Source organism: Apostichopus japonicus, chromosome 8, assembly GCF_037975245.1.
Source record: "Apostichopus japonicus isolate 1M-3 chromosome 8, ASM3797524v1, whole genome shotgun sequence".
In the NCBI taxonomy this organism is placed as follows: domain Eukaryota; kingdom Metazoa; phylum Echinodermata; class Holothuroidea; order Aspidochirotida; family Stichopodidae; genus Apostichopus; species Apostichopus japonicus.
Genome location: NC_092568.1, coordinates 8,729,247 through 8,748,216, shown reverse-complemented (window position 1 = coordinate 8,748,216; position 18,970 = coordinate 8,729,247). Strand labels below are relative to the sequence as shown.

The window sequence follows — 18,970 nt, the reverse complement described above, 5'->3', positions numbered from 1 at the left end:
ATAAAGGATCATCAGTATTCAAGCCCCACCCACAAATATGCTTGAAAGTCAATTTCTATTGTCGTGCAAATAACTAATTGTGTTTCCCCCTTCCCCCGCCCCTAGGTTTCCACGTTTACAATACATTAGCCCCCACACTCCCTCCCCCCCCCCCCTCTCCAATCTTTACTCTCCTTGCACAAATAAACTCCAAGAGAAACTGGTTTCGTTCTGTCTGTGGTATAATATTTTCAGGACGAAGACAAAAATGATATGAGAATTGATTGTATGATTGTATTTAAAGGATATATATTTCTCTGTACCAATGTAAGTAGAAAGAGTGAAAATGCGTATGAAATGAAATCATCATATGTTATGGATGAAAAAACTACAAATACCCATTAATGTTATGCAAGTACAAGAAACTAATGATTTAACTGGGCCTAAACAGTATTCGGGAAGGGAAAAACGCAGCACAACCCCACACAATATGCACACAGGAACACCTGCAAGGTTCTACATATGAGAGGAGTCTTGTATTGTGTCACTGGTTACAGTATGCTAAAAAATAGCTCAATGATTCCAACTGTTAGTTCCTGAAAATATATGCTACCCTCAAACTTTATGCTCGGACATGATGAGGCTAACATAAGATCATTAAATTGTGTTGAAAAGAAGTACCTATGCGTTTGGTATATTATATAATAGTTTGAGCATTGGTGACCATATAGCTTATTCGGAGGCAAAACTGGATTATGTGCGAAGACGTCTTCTAGCTGTGATTTGCGCTTATTCGATTTTACAATAAGGATTGACTCTGTGAGACAAACAATTGTAGACGTGGGGAAGGGAGGGGGGCGCCACCACGTATACTTCTGGAGTCTTTAACCCCCCTCCCCCACAAAATAAAATCAAGGGGATCATCCCCTCTCCCACTGGTAGACAGAATATTACCTATAAATCCTAGATGTTACACCACTGTAGATCCCTCCCCTACTCGACTTAACATCGTGGCCACTACCCCGGTTAAAAGGTGGTTGCGCCCAGGTTGTGATTTGCTCAGTAACATTAACACTCACTTAAAGAGTTCAGTTCTCGTAGATATATAAGAAGAGCCTCTTTACTGAGATTGACACTAAACCTTTGCTAACTTTAGGAGCCTGTTAAGGGAATGTCAAAAAAAGACGATCTGTGAGTGATATATGTAGGTTATTACTCTTTTCATTGGAATTCGAATACTGAAGTTAAACATTCAGGATTGTTGTAAGTGATGATAAGAAAGATATATTCTCAGTCTTGCATAGTTTTACTGCCACCCATAAAGCACTTGCATTCAACAATTAAATGCAGTTGTATATATGGAGCGGGAAGGTGAGGAGGTCTTTAACCCCTCCCTCCCCTCCCCCTCTCCCTCCCTCCCCCTCTCTCTCCCCTTCAACACTAATTTGCTAAACAAAAAAAAGGCAATTCCGCTTCCTAACATGTATTTTTGTGCCTGAAAATTGGTATACATTAAAGAATATCTTCAAATAATTAGCCTGTAGATTCTGATATAGATTCACGACCAAGCTATTCCATCCAATAACAGTTTACCTCCCCCTACCCCCCCCCCCCACCAGGAGTACTTTTCTACATATGTAGTGTCTCGAATAGCCAGAAACTTCCTTAAGATTTTTTGGAAAACAACTTTTAGCGTAAAGTTTGACTCAAATGAATGATGAAACTGAAATGTTTTAAAAGTTGCTAATAAAGAATTTCCATAGAAGTTACTGTACTTAGCCAGCGTATTTAAACTTCTAAACATATATAACTAAATTTTATTGGAGTATCGTTTCGTTTATTTTATGAAATCTAGGTTTAGACATAGTTTTTAGTTATCCTTAATAGCTAACGAAAAAGCAATGTTATATAGTTACACATAAAATCATATAATATATACTGGCCTATCTGTATTTATGAACAAAACATCTGGGAATTTAAACCACTAAAATCGAACCAAAACGAAGAATTAACTTCAAATAATTGCCAATGTTCTAGCCGATCCAGTGAGGAGACCAGAGAATTTGCTCCTCTCCCACCCCGCCCCCCCCCCTCCCACACACACACAATTGAAATTGTTTTAGAGGAACAATCAAATGGTTGGAACAGATCTCTTTATTAAGGGTACACCTTTTTTTCTTTAACTTTTTGAAGAATAAAAGATTAAAAAATACATATATATATAGTATTTAATGTATTTAGGTTATTACACGATATAATATAACTTTGAAAGACTGGTACAGCTAAATATTGATACTTTCAGCTTTATATTCCTTGCCAGAGGCAGGAAGAGTCTATGGGATGGTGTGTGTGTGTATGTGACACTTGCTTATAAAGGCAGTAACTCAAAAATTTCATGGTTGATTAACTTTATACATGGTTTGTGGATCTGTCTTATTGAGTATAAGTACCTTATTCTTTTCTGTGAAGTTCAACATCATTTGGGGTCAACCGAGGTCAAAGTCTGAAAACTTTGTAAACATGATAACTCGAAGTATTACACTTCATACATGGTATGCAGATCCAGCAAAGTGAGTACAAGAACCCTATTGACATTTGGTGGAGGTCAAAGGTCACATGAGGTCAACAGGTGTCAAGGTCTGAAAACCTTTTAAGCATGATGACTACAAAATTAATGCTACAATTCACCTGTGAATTCTCCAATGCTATGATTTTCTTTTGATGAACATACTAGTTTTGTCAATATCAGTTCAGTTTAGTTTTGTGAAGGGGCTCTGTAGTTCTTCAACAAAACATGCAGTCGTCATCCATGACATTAAATCTGCTTCAAAGAGTTGATAGTCTTGCTTTAAAGCACACTCAAGTGGCCTTTATCAGTTTTCACCCTCTTAGCTTCAAGGGGTTCAACAGGTTATCTCAAATGGTGCAAAAATTGGCCATTTTCTCTGTGATTTATATTAGATGATTTTTACTTTGGCAGTAGGTTGTGAAAATATTTCACAGTGTATAAACAATGTCAAGTAATTCAATGTCAATTCATTAATGACAGTTATTAAAGGGATATTGTTGGTGGCAGAGCTGGTTTGTTAGATCAAAAATAGTGAAAGAAAATGTCCTTTTATGCATACATCTTTGTGTCTATATTTTACGTAGGAAGACTGCTCATTCTGGACATTGAAACCTTTTTGGGAAAAAATGTTCTATACTGTAAAATCCTTACCAGTGAATTAAATGGTTGCTGCACACAAGTGAGTGATACAAATAAGAGCTGGACATCTCTGATCACTTCTGGTTCGCACTTAATTCTTGGACAAATTTTAACTCACTTACTCTTTATCAATCGGATAATTATGTGGCAGTTTGAGTAAATGGTATATGGCAAGGAATCACAAAGCCAACTGGCTTTTCTAGTGATTGATTAAAGCCTTTTAAGAATGACCTCAATCGTTTCGCATTTCTTGGTCGGTTTCCGATTATACATTTGATTCCTTCTTCATCGGTTCCTTCTCCTCTTGGTTCTCGTTCTCTTGTTTTGGCTTCAAAAGAAAGTAGGGAAACAATCAACGGAATATCACTGTAACACTATGAAACAGTACGCTATGACAATAATATCACTATAATACCATATAGCAGTGCACCATAATAATGTATAAGGAGGTCACTATAGCAATATAAAACAGTACGCTATGACAATAAACACAGAACACTATAATTTTATAAAACAGTGCACTATAATAATGTATAAGGAGGTCACCTATAGCAATATGAAACAGTACGCTATGACAATAATATCACTATAATTCCATATAACAGTGCACTATAATAATGTATGAGGAGGTCACTATAGCAATATAAAAAAGTGCGCTATATATGACAATAAAGTCAGAACACTAATGCTATAAAACAGTGCACCATAATAATGTATAAGGAGGTTACTTATACAATATAAAACAGTACACTATGAATATATGAACAGGTCACGATGACAATTTAAGCACTGTACTATAGGCCTAGCAAGGTCACTTTAACATAAAAAACTGAACTATGACAATATAGTCAGGGCATAATCAATATGTAAAACAGTGTACTATTATAATAGAAGCAGGTCACTACAAAAATATAACCAATGCAATTTAAAACATTTAAATGGAATTTATACGCTTCCATAAGTTGTTGGTAACTACATTTACCGTTCTTATCACTGCGTAACTGGTTAATTGAGAAAAACAATATCATCTAATAATTAAGAAAACGATGTGGAAAGTTGATTAGGGGCTTCATTTCTCGCCTCTGGTACCTTCTTTACATAAACAAAATATATATAAAAATTTAAAAATCGTCTATCGCTTACTTTTGGTAGAAAATATACTGTCATCATTGGGACAGATGAATATTACATCATTCTTACCTTTTTGGCGTCCCATCCTAGTCTGACCGATAGGTAGGCCACGAATAGAAATAACGTCCCCAGTACCCGTAAAACATTGTTCAAACCGTGAAAGGTAAACCGATACTGTTCAATATCGTAGACGATACAACTACCGCTCTGTCCACACGAACTCTGGAACATCAAGCAGGCGGAGTCTATGATTGCACCATAGATTATTGGGGCTGGTAGGAATCCTACAAATAACAATTTATGATATATGAGGAAAAATTATAAAGTATATCAAACATCTTCGCAAAATGGAAATCACAGTGATTACCTTCGCTCACCCCAACCCATCCCACCCCACCCCACCCCAAGTTCACCGTACATACGTACAAACGTATTTTCCTGCAGGTCGTGTTTTTTTTATTAACCCCGTTCTTCTAAACGGAATCTCCTGATCGGCTGGTTACTTAAAGCAGCATTTTGCGTTGGGTCGCTTTTTTCCACCTTTTTAACATGTGCATCGATTTTTTTACATGTATCAATCATAAAACAGCAAACTAAGATACCGTCCAAGTTTCACCCTGCCAAGAGCGTTAATTAGCGAGTAATTAACGATTTATATCGATAATGAGTAAAAGTGTCCTCGACAAAGTTTTCATATCTCCAAATCCACTAGTTTGAATTCCACCAATCAGTGAATAGTATGTTTATTCATGAGCATTTTGCGTTTGGTCGCCGTTTTCTACTTTTTTGACATGTCCATCGAGTTTTTTACATACATCAAATCACAAAACAGCAAATTAAGATATTAGCCAAGTTTTTCCCTGCCAAAAACGTTAATTGGCGAGTATTCCACATACAAAGTTAAATCGCATTCAGTTCCCAAACCCACTAGTTTGAATTCAACCAATCAGAGATGCAGGTTTAGTTATGAGCCGTTGCTAAAAATAGATTTCAAGACTTTGCGTTGGGAGTTGTTATGCAACTCTGGTACAACCCTGGTACAACTGCCATATAGACTGTACACAAATCAAGCGTGGTGTTGTATTACGTATCTGTCAATGACGTTCGTAATGTTTAAATATTCATATTATGGGCGAGGTTTATTGGGTTCCCAACGGAAAATATCTTGGAGAACAACAAAGTTGAAAGTTGCATTTTTTTCGACTTTTATGCCACCATTTGAAGTAAAATATAAATAGATAAGCTAGTTATGTATGTCGTTATGGCATAGTGGAGTCAGTGAGGTTGAGAAATATCATAGTCGAGGACGCAAAATGCTGCTTTAACGTTCCCTCTAAAAAATAAACTAATATAAGAAGTCATTGTTATAATAAAGGGAGAAAAAAACAACATACCGAACAGTTTCCCTAGGATGTTTCCCATAGCAAGACACATGGGACGATCAGGCAGATCAACAGACCTGCATGGGAAGATGGAAAATGATTTATGAATTATGGAAAGAGTTTGCATTATTCGTTCATCTCTTCAGAACATGCCCTTGTGAGAGGGGCTCAGAGGTACCACACCCCCATGAAACGAGGTCGATGGAGGCGGGTGCGTGTGGGGGGGGGGGGGTAAACGAATATTGGTTAAAGAATAGTATATGACATAAGGGGAAATAGAGGAATGCCAACAGGGAGCCCTCGATGGATGCGTTTAGTACAACAAACTATACGTCACAACAATATCTTCACATTCCAATATATGGCGGTTATACCCACGGTGTAGAAACCGCGCCGATCGTTCAAACGGATTCTGTAAAACTGTCCAATTAAAACATCAGTTATACCTGGGATTTGTAATAGTGTTTGAGGTCATGGTTATACCAATTATGTCAGATAGTTTTCGAACTAGAATTATACGAAGTAGATATTCAATAATCACCTAATCTGAAGGATTGATATGGGATTAGCTAGCATTGTCCCTATCGTCATGATTAATGGACTCAGGATTAGGAAGGGCAAGAGGGACTGGCACGGTGGATCAAGAGGACATGCTCCTTGGACGGCGTATTGGCCGGTTAGTACGCCATCAACTACGTCACTTCCAGAAATAAATGTGGAGGTTTCCTGGGACGGAATGCAGGCACAATCTAAATACACCTGCAAGAAAGTAAAGAGAGAGAGAGAAAATAATTGCGAATAAAATTATATATGCTTTGTTTAACCTTGGTACCAGGATATCTCCAAAGCAAAAGAAAACTTCACTTAAAGATATTCATAACATAAGTTATTTTAGGCCTCTTTAAAAAAGGATAGTCCAGAAGAAACTTTACATTTGATAGTTGAAAGAGGGTTATATTCTAAGCATACTGCAGGTGAAAATTTGCCTTCAGTTCATATATACAACGTTTTAACTCTTGAGATAATATTTGAAGTTGACACGTGTCTTCATCAGAAGTGAACTTGAAGCAAACAGGTGTGATGTCATAGAAGCGCACTAACAAATTGGTTTTACTTTCTTTTCTAATTTTTTTTTTTTTCAACAGGTAACTGCAGTTTAATGTATTTCAAACCTGTGATGCATTATTAGTGTGAATACACTACCGCCGTTGCTATATCGAAAACCATTTTCAATTTCTATTCAAGTAAAAGAAAACATTTTTGCCCGTCAATGCGCAACTGTGCTTCACACGTGTTAGCTTCAAGTCACTTATAATACAAACTGTGATAATTCTATCAATATCTCTATACAACGCCCATGTTAAAGAAACACACTAACGATGGCAGTATATCAAAATAAAAAAACACATATTGTATTCCTCGTATTTTATTGAAAGACATTTGACAAAGTAAAAGTAAAGGATTAAAGAAAGTTCAGACGTGGCAGTCTGTTATACATAATTGTTTCATTCATGTAATACCGACACAAAGTTAAAAACAATGAAAGTTTCTTCCAAGCCTTCATTAACAAAACGACAAAATATATATATAAAAAAAAACAATCAAAGACGCCCCTATTGTTTAATAGATGTCTTTAGAATATTAGAGAAGAAAAAAACAGTTATGTTTGTAAAACTTTTGGAAATGCAACCTTGCATCTGGTTATAATGAAAGTTCTTTCCTAGCCTTCATTACCAAGCGACAAACAAGTAAGGAAAACAAGCAAATACGTCACTATTGTTTACTAGCGGTCTTTAGAATGTTAGAATATAAGAGAGAAAAACAGTCATGTTTGTAAACTTCTGGAAATGCAACCTTAAAATCTGGCTATAACTTAGAAGTGAAAAAAAATGTCATACCGTTGTATTACTGCCCTCTATTTCAACATTTCCATAACTCTGACAGCCCGCAAAGCAAGCAGTGGCGTAGGTTACCCCATCACTCCCGCAAACAGGGGTGTACTGGTCTTTGCATCCGCACCCTTCATGGCATCCTGCATCAAGATTAGGTAGTTCTATATCCCTAAAAAATGACGAAAACCGAAAAAAAAATGGATATACGTGCATACACAACTGATACAGCGGTCTTGTTTGTTTGATAAAATACTTTATTGTGCTGTTGAGTCGTTTATATATTTATAGCTCTATTAACTACTTATCCTCGGCTTAATCATAATCTTCATATCATCCATTCACCTCCATGACAATAGTACACATCTTTCCCTCCCAACCCCTACCCCACCCCACTTCTCCCGTCCTCTCTCCCCCGGGCCAGTGATGTGTCAAGGATTGCAAAGGTGGGGGTCGGGAATACCAACTTCCCCCCGAAATGAGTTAGGTATGGGCATGGAATTTTATGGAATGTATGCGGATCCAAACTTTCATGAATAAGGGGTGTGTTTCTGGGGTCGATGGATTCTACTCCCATGAGTATTGGCGTCCTCCCCCAGAAAAAAAAAATGCGAGGTCAAAAAATGGTGCATTCTGAGGAATATTTCTACTACAAATTAGGTCTTCAAGTAGTTTTAAACGCAAGGTTATGGCTAACAAGTACTTTTGAATTTTGAAAAAGTCCCCCATCTGAACGTGACGATGGAGATGGGGCAGGGCCATCCCCACCCCCCCCCCCCCCCTCCCTGAGCAAATCACTGTCCCGGTCCGCTGTTCATCGAATGTGGAACTTTGATAAATATACGGACATTTACTGATAACGTTTTACCTGAGTTTTTACTTGATTTTCCAAGCCAAGAGCGATGAAATAGTACAAAGTTATGCGTATTTTTTAACATATAAATAAGTTGCTACTCACGCCATAGTAGCTCCTTCTGGTTGATAGTGCACCGTTAGCCCAGCAATATCACCGTTCTTGCAGCCAAATATCAAGAATAGAGGTTCCAACAGCATAACAACAACACCGAGAACTACGACTATAGTAACAGTTCTTAGCCGAGTATTCCCGAAGATTCGAACAACAATTCCCCCGAGTAGATTACCAAATAATCCCGGTGGAAGCATAATAACAGCTAAAAAAAATAATAATCATAAAACAGATTACAAATATATACTTTATGATGATTAAATACGTAATAGAGTTGTATATATATACTGACACTATAGCTTATTTCAAAGCGGTGTTTTGCTTCTGATTGGTCTCCCGTACATGTTCATTATAAGATGCTGGAGTATATATAAAGTTAGCAAAACTGAGACATCAAAACAATACCCAAGAATAAATGCAATACACGACTAAGTTATTTATGACTCTGATTGGTTCTATAATTTCTTCGCTTCTTCTTCATTTTTTTTGGCAAATTAGTATAAAATACATGGAAAAAATTATTGAAAATGCATGTAGTTTTTCCTTACATTTTCGACTTTTTTCCTTAGCATGTGCAAGCTTATAAATCAAGCTATAAATTATGGGATTTTATTATCACATGCAGTCCTCAAATGTCAATCTATGGATAGGCACATGATCTTTATTAGAAGGATATCGAGCAATCTACAAGATGTACCGGGCAACAGCCCAGCCACCAGGGAGGGACTTTTTCTTTTCTTAAGGCTAGGGAGGGTGGTATTGCCAGGGCCGCGGCACCCCACCCCCCCCCCCCCACCCAGTTAAGTCAGCTTTTCCCATTCCTCTGGCTGGCTCTAGTTTTCTGTGTTTGTTTTACGCTTCCGATCTGTAGAAAAAATGTTTGCTTGTCCACTTTACTCCTCCCCCAAACCCCAACCTCCCCCACCCCCATGTCACTACTCAGCACGTGCACTGTTCTGTATCTTCTTTTCGTATATACACGACCTTAGATAAGAGGGCCTATATTGAATAAGCCTCTCAATGTGACCTCATGGGTATAGTTTAATTTACAGGGAGATATTTGCGTAGTTTGTCTCGATTGTCTGATATTAGTACAGACCATGTATTGGAAGATGATGGTGATCGCCTTACTTTTTAAGAAAAAGTCGCCCAGGAAAGAACCTGGGCACGAAAACCAAACTACCGAACGACTGATCCGCTCTCAACCCCAGTCCCCTTGCATCGGGACTGTGACTGTGTGATCATCGTCGGGTGTGCATCACCATTCCCCTCGAAAGGGAACAGATACTACACATGATCGCCTTTGCTTCTAATGTCAGATTCTTCAGTTTCTTCCAATGCCAGTGCTGCCTTATATTGTCTAGACCTGAATGATTTCCCTACACCCTACGCAATAGATGTCTTGTGATCTAATGTTAACATAATTCTATGCTTTGTAACTAAACTATACACAAAATCTACAGAAAAGGCAAACAAATCCCCGAAAGAATTGTACAAATGCTAACTTCACGGTTCGTAGAACTTTTTGAATAGGTCTATAGTACCTGTACCTAGTATACGGTGTATATATATACTAGACTTGTGATTTTGTCATGTAACCTACATAAAGGATAGTACCCAAGTGATCAGACTACACTTGTGTAACAAATTCCAGGTGTAGACTTTAGATCTCGCACCACAATTAATTGTTCCGTTGACTTACACACTTAACTTGTCACTTTCAAGACCTGCCAAAGCATAGGTAGAAATTTTCAACTGGTATATCCTACCCACCACATGATAGCTGAGATCTTGGCCTATCATGGCACTTGCAAACTTTTATATCATGACCGTTTAGATTTTGAGCTATAAGAGGAGCAAGTTTTGCATACTGAACCCCCCCCCCCTCACCCTTCCATCTGCTCGCTCGGAGTAATATCAACATTTAACCAAATATTTTCTAAAATGGTTTACTATCACCTTCGATCCTCCCTATTTTCACACCATTTGTACTTTAAATTATGCTCTTTCATATGTAGGCAGAACAAACGATGACAGTAACTGATCACATGCTTAAACAAGCTTTACCTTAGGTACTTTTACCTCTTTTCTCTGACAATGGTTAACCTTTCGAGCGGATGAACATTACTGTAATTGTGGTGCGGTACCTATAATACAGGCAATAAAAGAGTTTAGCTCACTCCTCAACCTTTGACCAAAATCATTTGTAGCAACCGTACAACAGTTAGAGTAGTGTACATGCGCTCGAAAGGTTAACCATTGTCGAATGAAACAGAAGCTAAAATGACCTAATGTATTGCTTGTCTTAGCATATATAGTATTAGTTACTATCACTGCAATTCCTGCCTTTATGTGAAAGAGCATAATTTAAAGTACATATGGTGTGAAAATAGGGAGGATTGAAGGTGATATAACTATTTTAAAGATTCTCTGGTTAAATTTTAAAATTACTTCGCGCAGACGGAAGAGTTGGGGGTCAGTGTGCTAAACTTGCTCCTCTTCTAGCTCAATATAAAAAAAAGGCATGAAGTACCATGATAGGCCAAGACTGCAGCTATCGTGTGGTGGGTAGGATATGCCAGTTGAAAACTTCTATCTGACGAGAAGTTTAGTGTGTAAGTTAATGGAACGATTAATTGTGGTACAATACCTGTGTAGTACATGTTAAGGTAGCATACTCCATATAATTTCCCCCATTGACTTACATACTAAATCGTCAAAGTAATGTGGTCTCTAAGTGTCATTATATAAGTTCTCCGCAGCTAACCGCTACCCATCACTTCACAGTTGACAAGTTCGCCACGCATGGCACCATCAAGTTTCCGTATCATGGCCATGTAAGATTTTATTGCTATGAGCGCCTGAAGGTTTTGTCACTGGTAAGCAAACCGCTTCACTCAGTAGTAAAAAAAATTCATACGCTGTTCCTGGGAGGCCTAAAGTGTTCTCAAATTGCCTCAATTGACCCATTTTTCACCACATGAACTCCCCATCATGCTTTTTATTATCCAAGCTACAAAACAAAACAATAGAACATATTTTGTTTGATAAAATATCTAAAAAGATGTTCACCTGATACAGTTTCGGCCATTTTCCTGAGATAGGACAACAATCAGGCGGATTGATACATATTCTATATGTAGTATGCCACCTTCCGATTCCCAGTTGGGATTACTAACCAACCTGTAATCGGATCATGTGTAGTATCTATACCCATAAACAAGTACATGTATACCCATAGGCGCAGGAGGCGGGGTGGTTGGGGTTGGGAGGGGGGCTGCAGCCCCCAACCAAATATTTTTTGTGAAAATTCGGGCAATATGCTGAGACTTTTCCGGGCAACTACTGATTAGAAAAATAAATTGCGATGTGTTTTTCAATGGTTAAACTTATATTATTATTATCATTATTATTGTAACGACTTCCCGAAAAATAATAACCAATATGGAAGGGTAATAACACGGCAAATGATTGTATGTAATTGGCATGCGATGTAACAACCGGTGCGTGCCTATATGAAATTACACCCGCGAAAAATTTTGGTTATATTTTTCGGGCAAGTCGTCAAAGCGCCCCAAAACAAATTGGGCCCCTACGCCTATGTGTACACCTATATATATATATATATATATATATATATATATATATATATACACACGTACGGAATGTTACATCTGTTCAGCAGTATCTGTAGTATATATCTTCATTTTTTTAATTTTTTATCATGACGTAAGCACCATTTGTGCATGTGCAGAGCATCTATATTCGGAGTACTACTTGATAAGCGGTTTTAATTTTTTTTCTTTTCTTTTTTTCTTGTATATTCAAAAAAAAAATGTTTTTGTTTAATTATGACTAGAGAAACTATAAACGTACTCAAAGTAATCAGTTAATATTCAAGTTTTGAGCTAAAAATCATATTAAAATGATAACAAAAAGAGAGAAAGAAAAGGGATTCAGCAAATTGCTAAACTACTGCAACAAGCCTGCAGTATATAGGTAAATATTTAAATGTTTGAAAAACCTGACATTTCGATCCTACCAAGATCTTCTTCAGAAGCTGTGTTCTTAGTTTCTTTTCGTTCAGTTAACCGCTGAAGAAGATCCTGCGATAGGATGGAAAAGCTTAGGCTCTCTAGTGACTTGTATATTTTCAGTGGAAAAATAAGAAATTTAAAATACCAGAAAGCATCGCTGTTTGGTATGGGTTGATATTAAATTGTGTCTGCATATATTTAGGTCCAAAAACACCGGCGCCGGCAAAGTATGCCGATAAGGCTATATAACAGACAAAACAGGCTGCGAGTGTGGGGTTAGATAAAACCCTCCAAATGGACTTCACTAAACCTATGAAGAAAGAAAGAAAGATCGGTATGTGAGTGTGATAATATATTAAACCATGGAGCTACAAACAGATTAAACGAAGTAATGTATGGCTTTGATTTTGTTATCATTGATACGGGCTTAGGGTAGTATATAGTGATAGGTGTGGGATGGGGTTATGAGGGGGTGGGCTATAGGTGGGCGGTGAATTTGTAGGAGGAAGGGGTTTTTTATGAATGATTTTATACGTTTTTTTTAGCCTACTTTGACATGGCGATTGTATGAAGGGACACAACCATGTATGATCCCAATTGTTTCTTTTCATGAAGGTGCGGCTCGGTGTTGGGGAGAGGGGAGGGGATGGTAAACATCTAATTCAACAGGAATAAGTGTATGGGTTGAAATAATTAGCAGTTATTTTATATTTTTCGAAAACGAGATTTGAGTTTTGAATAGCATTACGGTCGCCATCGAATAGCTAAAGGAATATCATTTTCCCATCCGTCTATTCCCCCCCCCCCCTACCCCTACCCCCTACCACCATGCACACACCAAATTGCTTTCTTTCGTTCACTGTTCAGCCCCATAGGGAAAATCCCAGACGATAAACAATTTGATCTCGAAGGAGGACACATATCCTTCAATTGCAAGTAAAACAGTAATTCTTACATAAAGAGCATGTTGGAGAATAACACTGATAACTTTTCGTACTGTTTTGTTTCTTGCCTCCAAATGATAGAAGCTTGCCATAGGATAAATATTCTGTAGCAATTCACGTGAGGTTATGTCTTCCAAGAATCACGTACGTTATTAACCACCCCACCACCCAGCCAGCCTGCCTGCCAACTGTTTATTCCAGGAACTTCATGTTTATCCAATCCTGGAAAGAAACACAATTAATATGGTCATGACCTAGCCTACAACCTTGTGAACAATGATATTTGTTTTTATCGTCTCCAAGTTCTAGCAATGTTAGAATAGTTAAAAGTTATGAAATTGTTCTTACTTAAAAATCCAACACTCCAGAAATTATTTCCCATATATCAAAAGGGTGTTCTGTGAGCCAGTTAAATGTCTCAGGGAGGGAAAATAAGGGTTCTTTAGTATATATGCGTTACAAGAAGTAAACAATGTTTGATTATAGGTAACACATTTCGGACTTTCTGGCATATTTTTGGTTGGCCCGGGGGTGGGGTGGGGGCGGATGGTTGCCGTTGATTACCTTTAAGCCAATGAATGACACATAGGTCACGTCCCTCTTCAACTATGATGCTTTTTTTCCTTGACTAGTGAGTTTTCATATAAGATATAGATGTCTGCTCTTTTGAGGCAGAAGGGGTTGAGGGGAGGGGGAAGGGGGGGGGGGTTAGCAGGACATTGTTCCGCCATGATACTTACTTTGAAAGAAGTTTTCACCCTCATCTCCCGTGACTTCAAACTTTAGACCCTTTAACATGGCGTCGGTCATATCATCATCTCCTGCAGCAGTCCCGTTGACATCGATTTCCTGATCCTTCGGTTTTGGCAGATATCGAGGGAAAAAGAAAATCGGGAAGGCAAAGATGACTTGTAATAACCCTAGCACGAGGAATCCGAGCCACCAAGCACCAAGGAAGCTTGGGTCGTATGGTGTCAGCTGATTAAACTCTGGATCGGAGATGTAGGCGGGTATCTGTAGGCAATATATCGCTACACCGTATCCGAGCAGTGAACCGGCAGCAAATACCGCCATCAAAACTCCTGGTAAGGAAGAGGAGGAGAACAGAAAGGGCTACTTTGAAAGAAAACAAAACTCGTTTCTGTGTGATTTTCAGAGAATTTCGTTGTTTTTTTTATGGTATACGAGCATGAATTAAGAGGTTTTGAAGGCAGTTTTAAACATGTGTGAAATTTGTTTTCATGTAACGGTAAAAGAGTCTCTTTTCTCTGGAGAGCCTTTTTTTTCACTTAATGCTATTTTCACTTGGATGCCAAATTGGAGTAAAAGGGGTTTTCCCTGCATCTGCTTCTTATATTGTTGTGACGTTTTTATACTTGTAACAAATATATACAGTTGTGATAGCTAATTGGTATATCAAATATCACGGTGCTCCCTCCATGACGTCAGTCCCACATACCGATCAGTAATCCCAAGGGACTTATTCTGTATTTCTGATTATGGTCAATATAGTTTATTCATTGAATATTCTTGTTTTATCACGTACTGGGGAAAAAAACTAACATGATAAACTTGACGGAATTGGTTAAGGTGAAAAAGTCAAAACTTGAAACCATCGATACCACAACATCTCTGCGCATTGTTTGCGCGTGCGTACATGTAGTGACGTCAACAAAACCTTGATGGACCGATGGCTTCTGACAATTTATGATTAGAACTTACCCATGTAAATGGGGAGCTTCTTTTTCTCGACACCGTCATCGATATGTACAATAAACAACGGATACAAACTTGTGCTGAGACCAACAATACCAGCACCGACGAACAGCCAAAACGCCTGGTTGAGTAGAGCGCCCGATTTTTGTAACTGCCCCACTGAGCAATCTTCATCTGGGCTGTCGGCATCGTTGCAGACTTCCCCAGGACCAGATGACAAATATGACACGGCAGAATTAGCTGTGTTGTTTGTAGTCCCGACGAAGGAGGTCTGTAGGAGGGGCGGGACAGGGTACAAAAAGTGGGGTACACTATAGAGCATGAGCCCAAGACCAGTCAACATGAGTGAACAGGATATGACCCTAGGTCTATGACGGGAGGAGGCGTAATGGACGATGAAGAGCATGGTACAAACTCCAACGGCATCGGTGACGATCGGTAAAATCGCGGTATGTTGACTCTTGAGTTGGAATCGCTTTTCAATCGTGGTGACACACGACGCTTGGTAGATGTATCCTGCCACACCCATGGTCGTTGCAAGTAAAGTGATGATCGAGAAAACGACTGGATTATTAATCCTCTCCATCAGTGAGCCGGATGGTTTTTTAATGTCGTCATCATGCCCCTTGTTGTCATCCGTCGTGGCGGAAGGTTTGTAAATATGACGTACATTAGACATTGTCGTCGTGGTGGTGGATTTGACTAACAGATGTATAGTCACTCGGTCAGGAAACTTGACTAGAAAACTGTAGTACAAGGATGAAAGAAGAAGAAGTGATTAATATGTTGAGTTTAACTTGTATTCACTGTTGCTTATTATGGGCGTCCAGCCCACATTGTATGGTTCCCATAGGCAACATATAAATAATCGGAATTTTATTTAAAATATAATAATAATAATAATTCTTATCTATTAGCAAACATACGTCAAAGTTTCTCATTCTTTAGTTTTTACCTCCCCCCCCCCGACTTTCCACCCTCAACTGAAATATCAACCATCGGTATTTTTTCATCCAAATATGCAATGGAACCATCCCCTGTAATACTGGGCACTTAAAAGCCGATAAAAGGCGGGGGGGTGGTTACATTTAGAGAAATTTCAGAGTAATTCGTCTGTCTTAGTGAGAATGTGGTGATTCTTTGAGCTACAAAATCGTAACGGAGTATACAAAATATTTGAAAATGTTTCACCCCACCAGTCCCCTTGGCTCTTGTCTCCCACCCTGCACTCCTAAACAGTTACATACGTCCCCCACCACACCCCTCACACCCCCTATCAGAGAAAACTAATCCTCTGATAAAGTTATCCCTCTCTGATTAAGGTTCATATTTTTTGGGCCATCCACCTCTCGCCCCCCCCCCCACTCCCCCGCAACTGTATGTATTCGTTAGGAAAAGAAATAAACCTGATATAATAGGCCTATAGCTTACGTCGTTATACTGACTAGAACCGACTGAAATTAACTAACAATTGTTGAAATAATGTTGACATGAATGGAAACCATATGAGGGACACACGACAGCAAAGAAGATCAACATACTGAATTAGGTTACCAATTATTACACAACGAGATTTGATGTAACACCTACCTCCACAGCAATTCACCACACGATAGCGCGTCTCACTGTCAAATTTTGAGTCAGTTCTGGAAGTGGATTAAACTATTTAACAGGTTTTATATAGTGTTCTGATAAATTCTGTTAAGCTTGGCTTTACTGATGCGCTGCCAGCATTCCATAGGACACGTCACAACTTGAAAGATACAACAAATATATTTCATAGACAAAACTAGCCCTCGTAAACAAACTTCTTTATAAGATGCCAAATTATTGTTGAGTTACGAACTCCAAAATACGGCCTTTGATCAACTTTGTTGACAAAACTGCAAAACCTACAGTGGCCAAGAAATGTCGTCTTACAAGGTCGCACTATTCAGGGTAGTGGTTGGATCAGTCAGGCGAGACATTCGTTTATCGACATACATACATACTACCAACGTATACCCACGGTATAAAAATGCGGGCATGCATGGAGAATTAGTCTGTTTAATTTATAAACTATATTCTCAAATCTTCTCTCAGTGTCCAAAAAGTGGGCGTCTTACAAGGTCGCACTATTCAGGGGGTCATGGTTGGATCAGCCAGGCGAGACATTCGTTTATAGACATACATACATACATAATACCACCGCACCCACGGTATAAAAATGCGGGCATGCATAGAAAATCAGTTTAATCTGTTTAATTATTAACTATATTCTCACATCTTCTCTCTCAGATCAGTCAGTGTGAATAGTGTGAACTAAGGTACAAATGAAACATGCATTGAAAAAAAGAAAAGAAACATTATCGATGATACATATACGGACAGATATTTTACCAACATATTTAGAGACAGAGAGAAAGACAGACAGACAGACAAACACACACACAATAATTTGATACTAATATCCAAGAAACGATTGCAGTGTTAACTTATGCTATATATGCTAATACGTACGAGTTTTTTTCTTTCTTTCTTTCTTTCTTTGTTTTGGTTGGGAAAAAAGATGTCGAAAATCTGAGATCTGCTCAAAATTCTTCCAAAGTAAACACAAAGGTTTTGTTATACCCTACATTGTGGTACAGCTTTCCAAACTGTGATACGTTATTGCTTCTCATCATTTCAAGAATGCATTCGTGTAATGCTATCGATTATAAATGATTTGATTATTTGATTTGATTATTATTTGATTATTAATTTATTTTAAATTGTATTTCGTCTGTGCTTGAAAGTACTCTAAGGCTACCGTATATGTGTTGCACTTGTTTATTCTATCATATAGTGACGATTGAAAACATAATGAATATTCAGAGATTTTTACATAAACCTCGCTATTTGTCATTTTCCACTTGAATGCTTCAAACCGAGTTCACCAGGTAGGGGGAAAACACAAGAGAGTTGAAAAGCCAATACAACAGCCATTGATAGTGTTTGAAAATCTTATGAACCAATCAGCGAAACGATTGTATTTGTCTTATTGTACTTTTCACCGCCATCACGTGTTTTTTCTCAATTCTACTGCGCTTGAATACACAACTAAGGGCAAAGAAGGGGCAATGTATAGAATGATCTTATTAAAGGATTGGTTCAGTTGGCACACATGTATGTATGTATATGTGATCTTCCCGCAAGCAGGAACTCGCGAAAGAAGCCATGGAGGCTTATAGACTCGCAAGCTGACCGAAGCCAATCTCTCGGCACACATCCATTTAACGTCCATGTCGGGAAGTTGTTATTGACCAACACCCTTGCCAGACGACACACCTTGCTGTCGGCGGGGAATCGAACCGGGGATCTCATGACTGGGAGACGCCGGCGTTAACCACTAGGCTATAAACTCCGCCTTAGGCTATACACTCCGCCTTAACATGTTTATGTTATATGAAAGAGGACAATAAAAGAAACACAATGGTGAAAAAAACTGTTCAAATATCTTTTTCGGTTAAAGAGATATTCAAGTGTAAAGTTTTATCAGATTGTGTAGAAACTGCTGAAATCTGACTAGCTGTGATGTCACATCCTCACATTCCTGAAAAGTCTTTGTATTTTTTTTCTAAATATTTTATGAGATTTCATGACTTTCAACCAAAAGATATGTCAGGAGATCTCATATTTGTCAAAGGAAGTATTTGAGATTAAACATCAGAAGAATTTTTGATTATATTATTTTCAAAT

The 18,970-nt window shown here is 38.2% G+C and overlaps 1 protein-coding gene across 2 annotated transcripts; it reads right to left on the bottom strand.

Annotated features, from left to right (window-relative positions):
• Positions 1–271: 271 nt before the first annotated feature.
• On the bottom strand, positions 272–17,101 carry LOC139971341 (solute carrier organic anion transporter family member 5A1-like). 2 transcript variants are annotated; one of them, XM_071977697.1, is made up of 10 exons: positions 16,840–17,101; positions 15,260–15,999; positions 14,278–14,619; positions 12,739–12,903; positions 8,548–8,761; positions 7,599–7,761; positions 6,242–6,459; positions 5,713–5,777; positions 4,388–4,602; positions 272–3,515 (listed from the first exon to the last, which is right to left on the bottom strand). In XM_071977697.1, the coding sequence occupies exons 2-10, from the start codon at positions 15,930–15,932 to the stop codon at positions 3,453–3,455; spliced, it is 2,118 nt and encodes a 705-aa protein (XP_071833798.1). In that variant the 5' UTR covers positions 15,933–15,999; positions 16,840–17,101; the 3' UTR covers positions 272–3,452. The 2 variants fall into 2 exon arrangements, with proteins under 2 accessions (XP_071833798.1, XP_071833797.1); XM_071977696.1 differs by having other exon boundaries at positions 16,844–17,101.
• Positions 17,102–18,970: the final 1,869 nt, after the last annotated feature.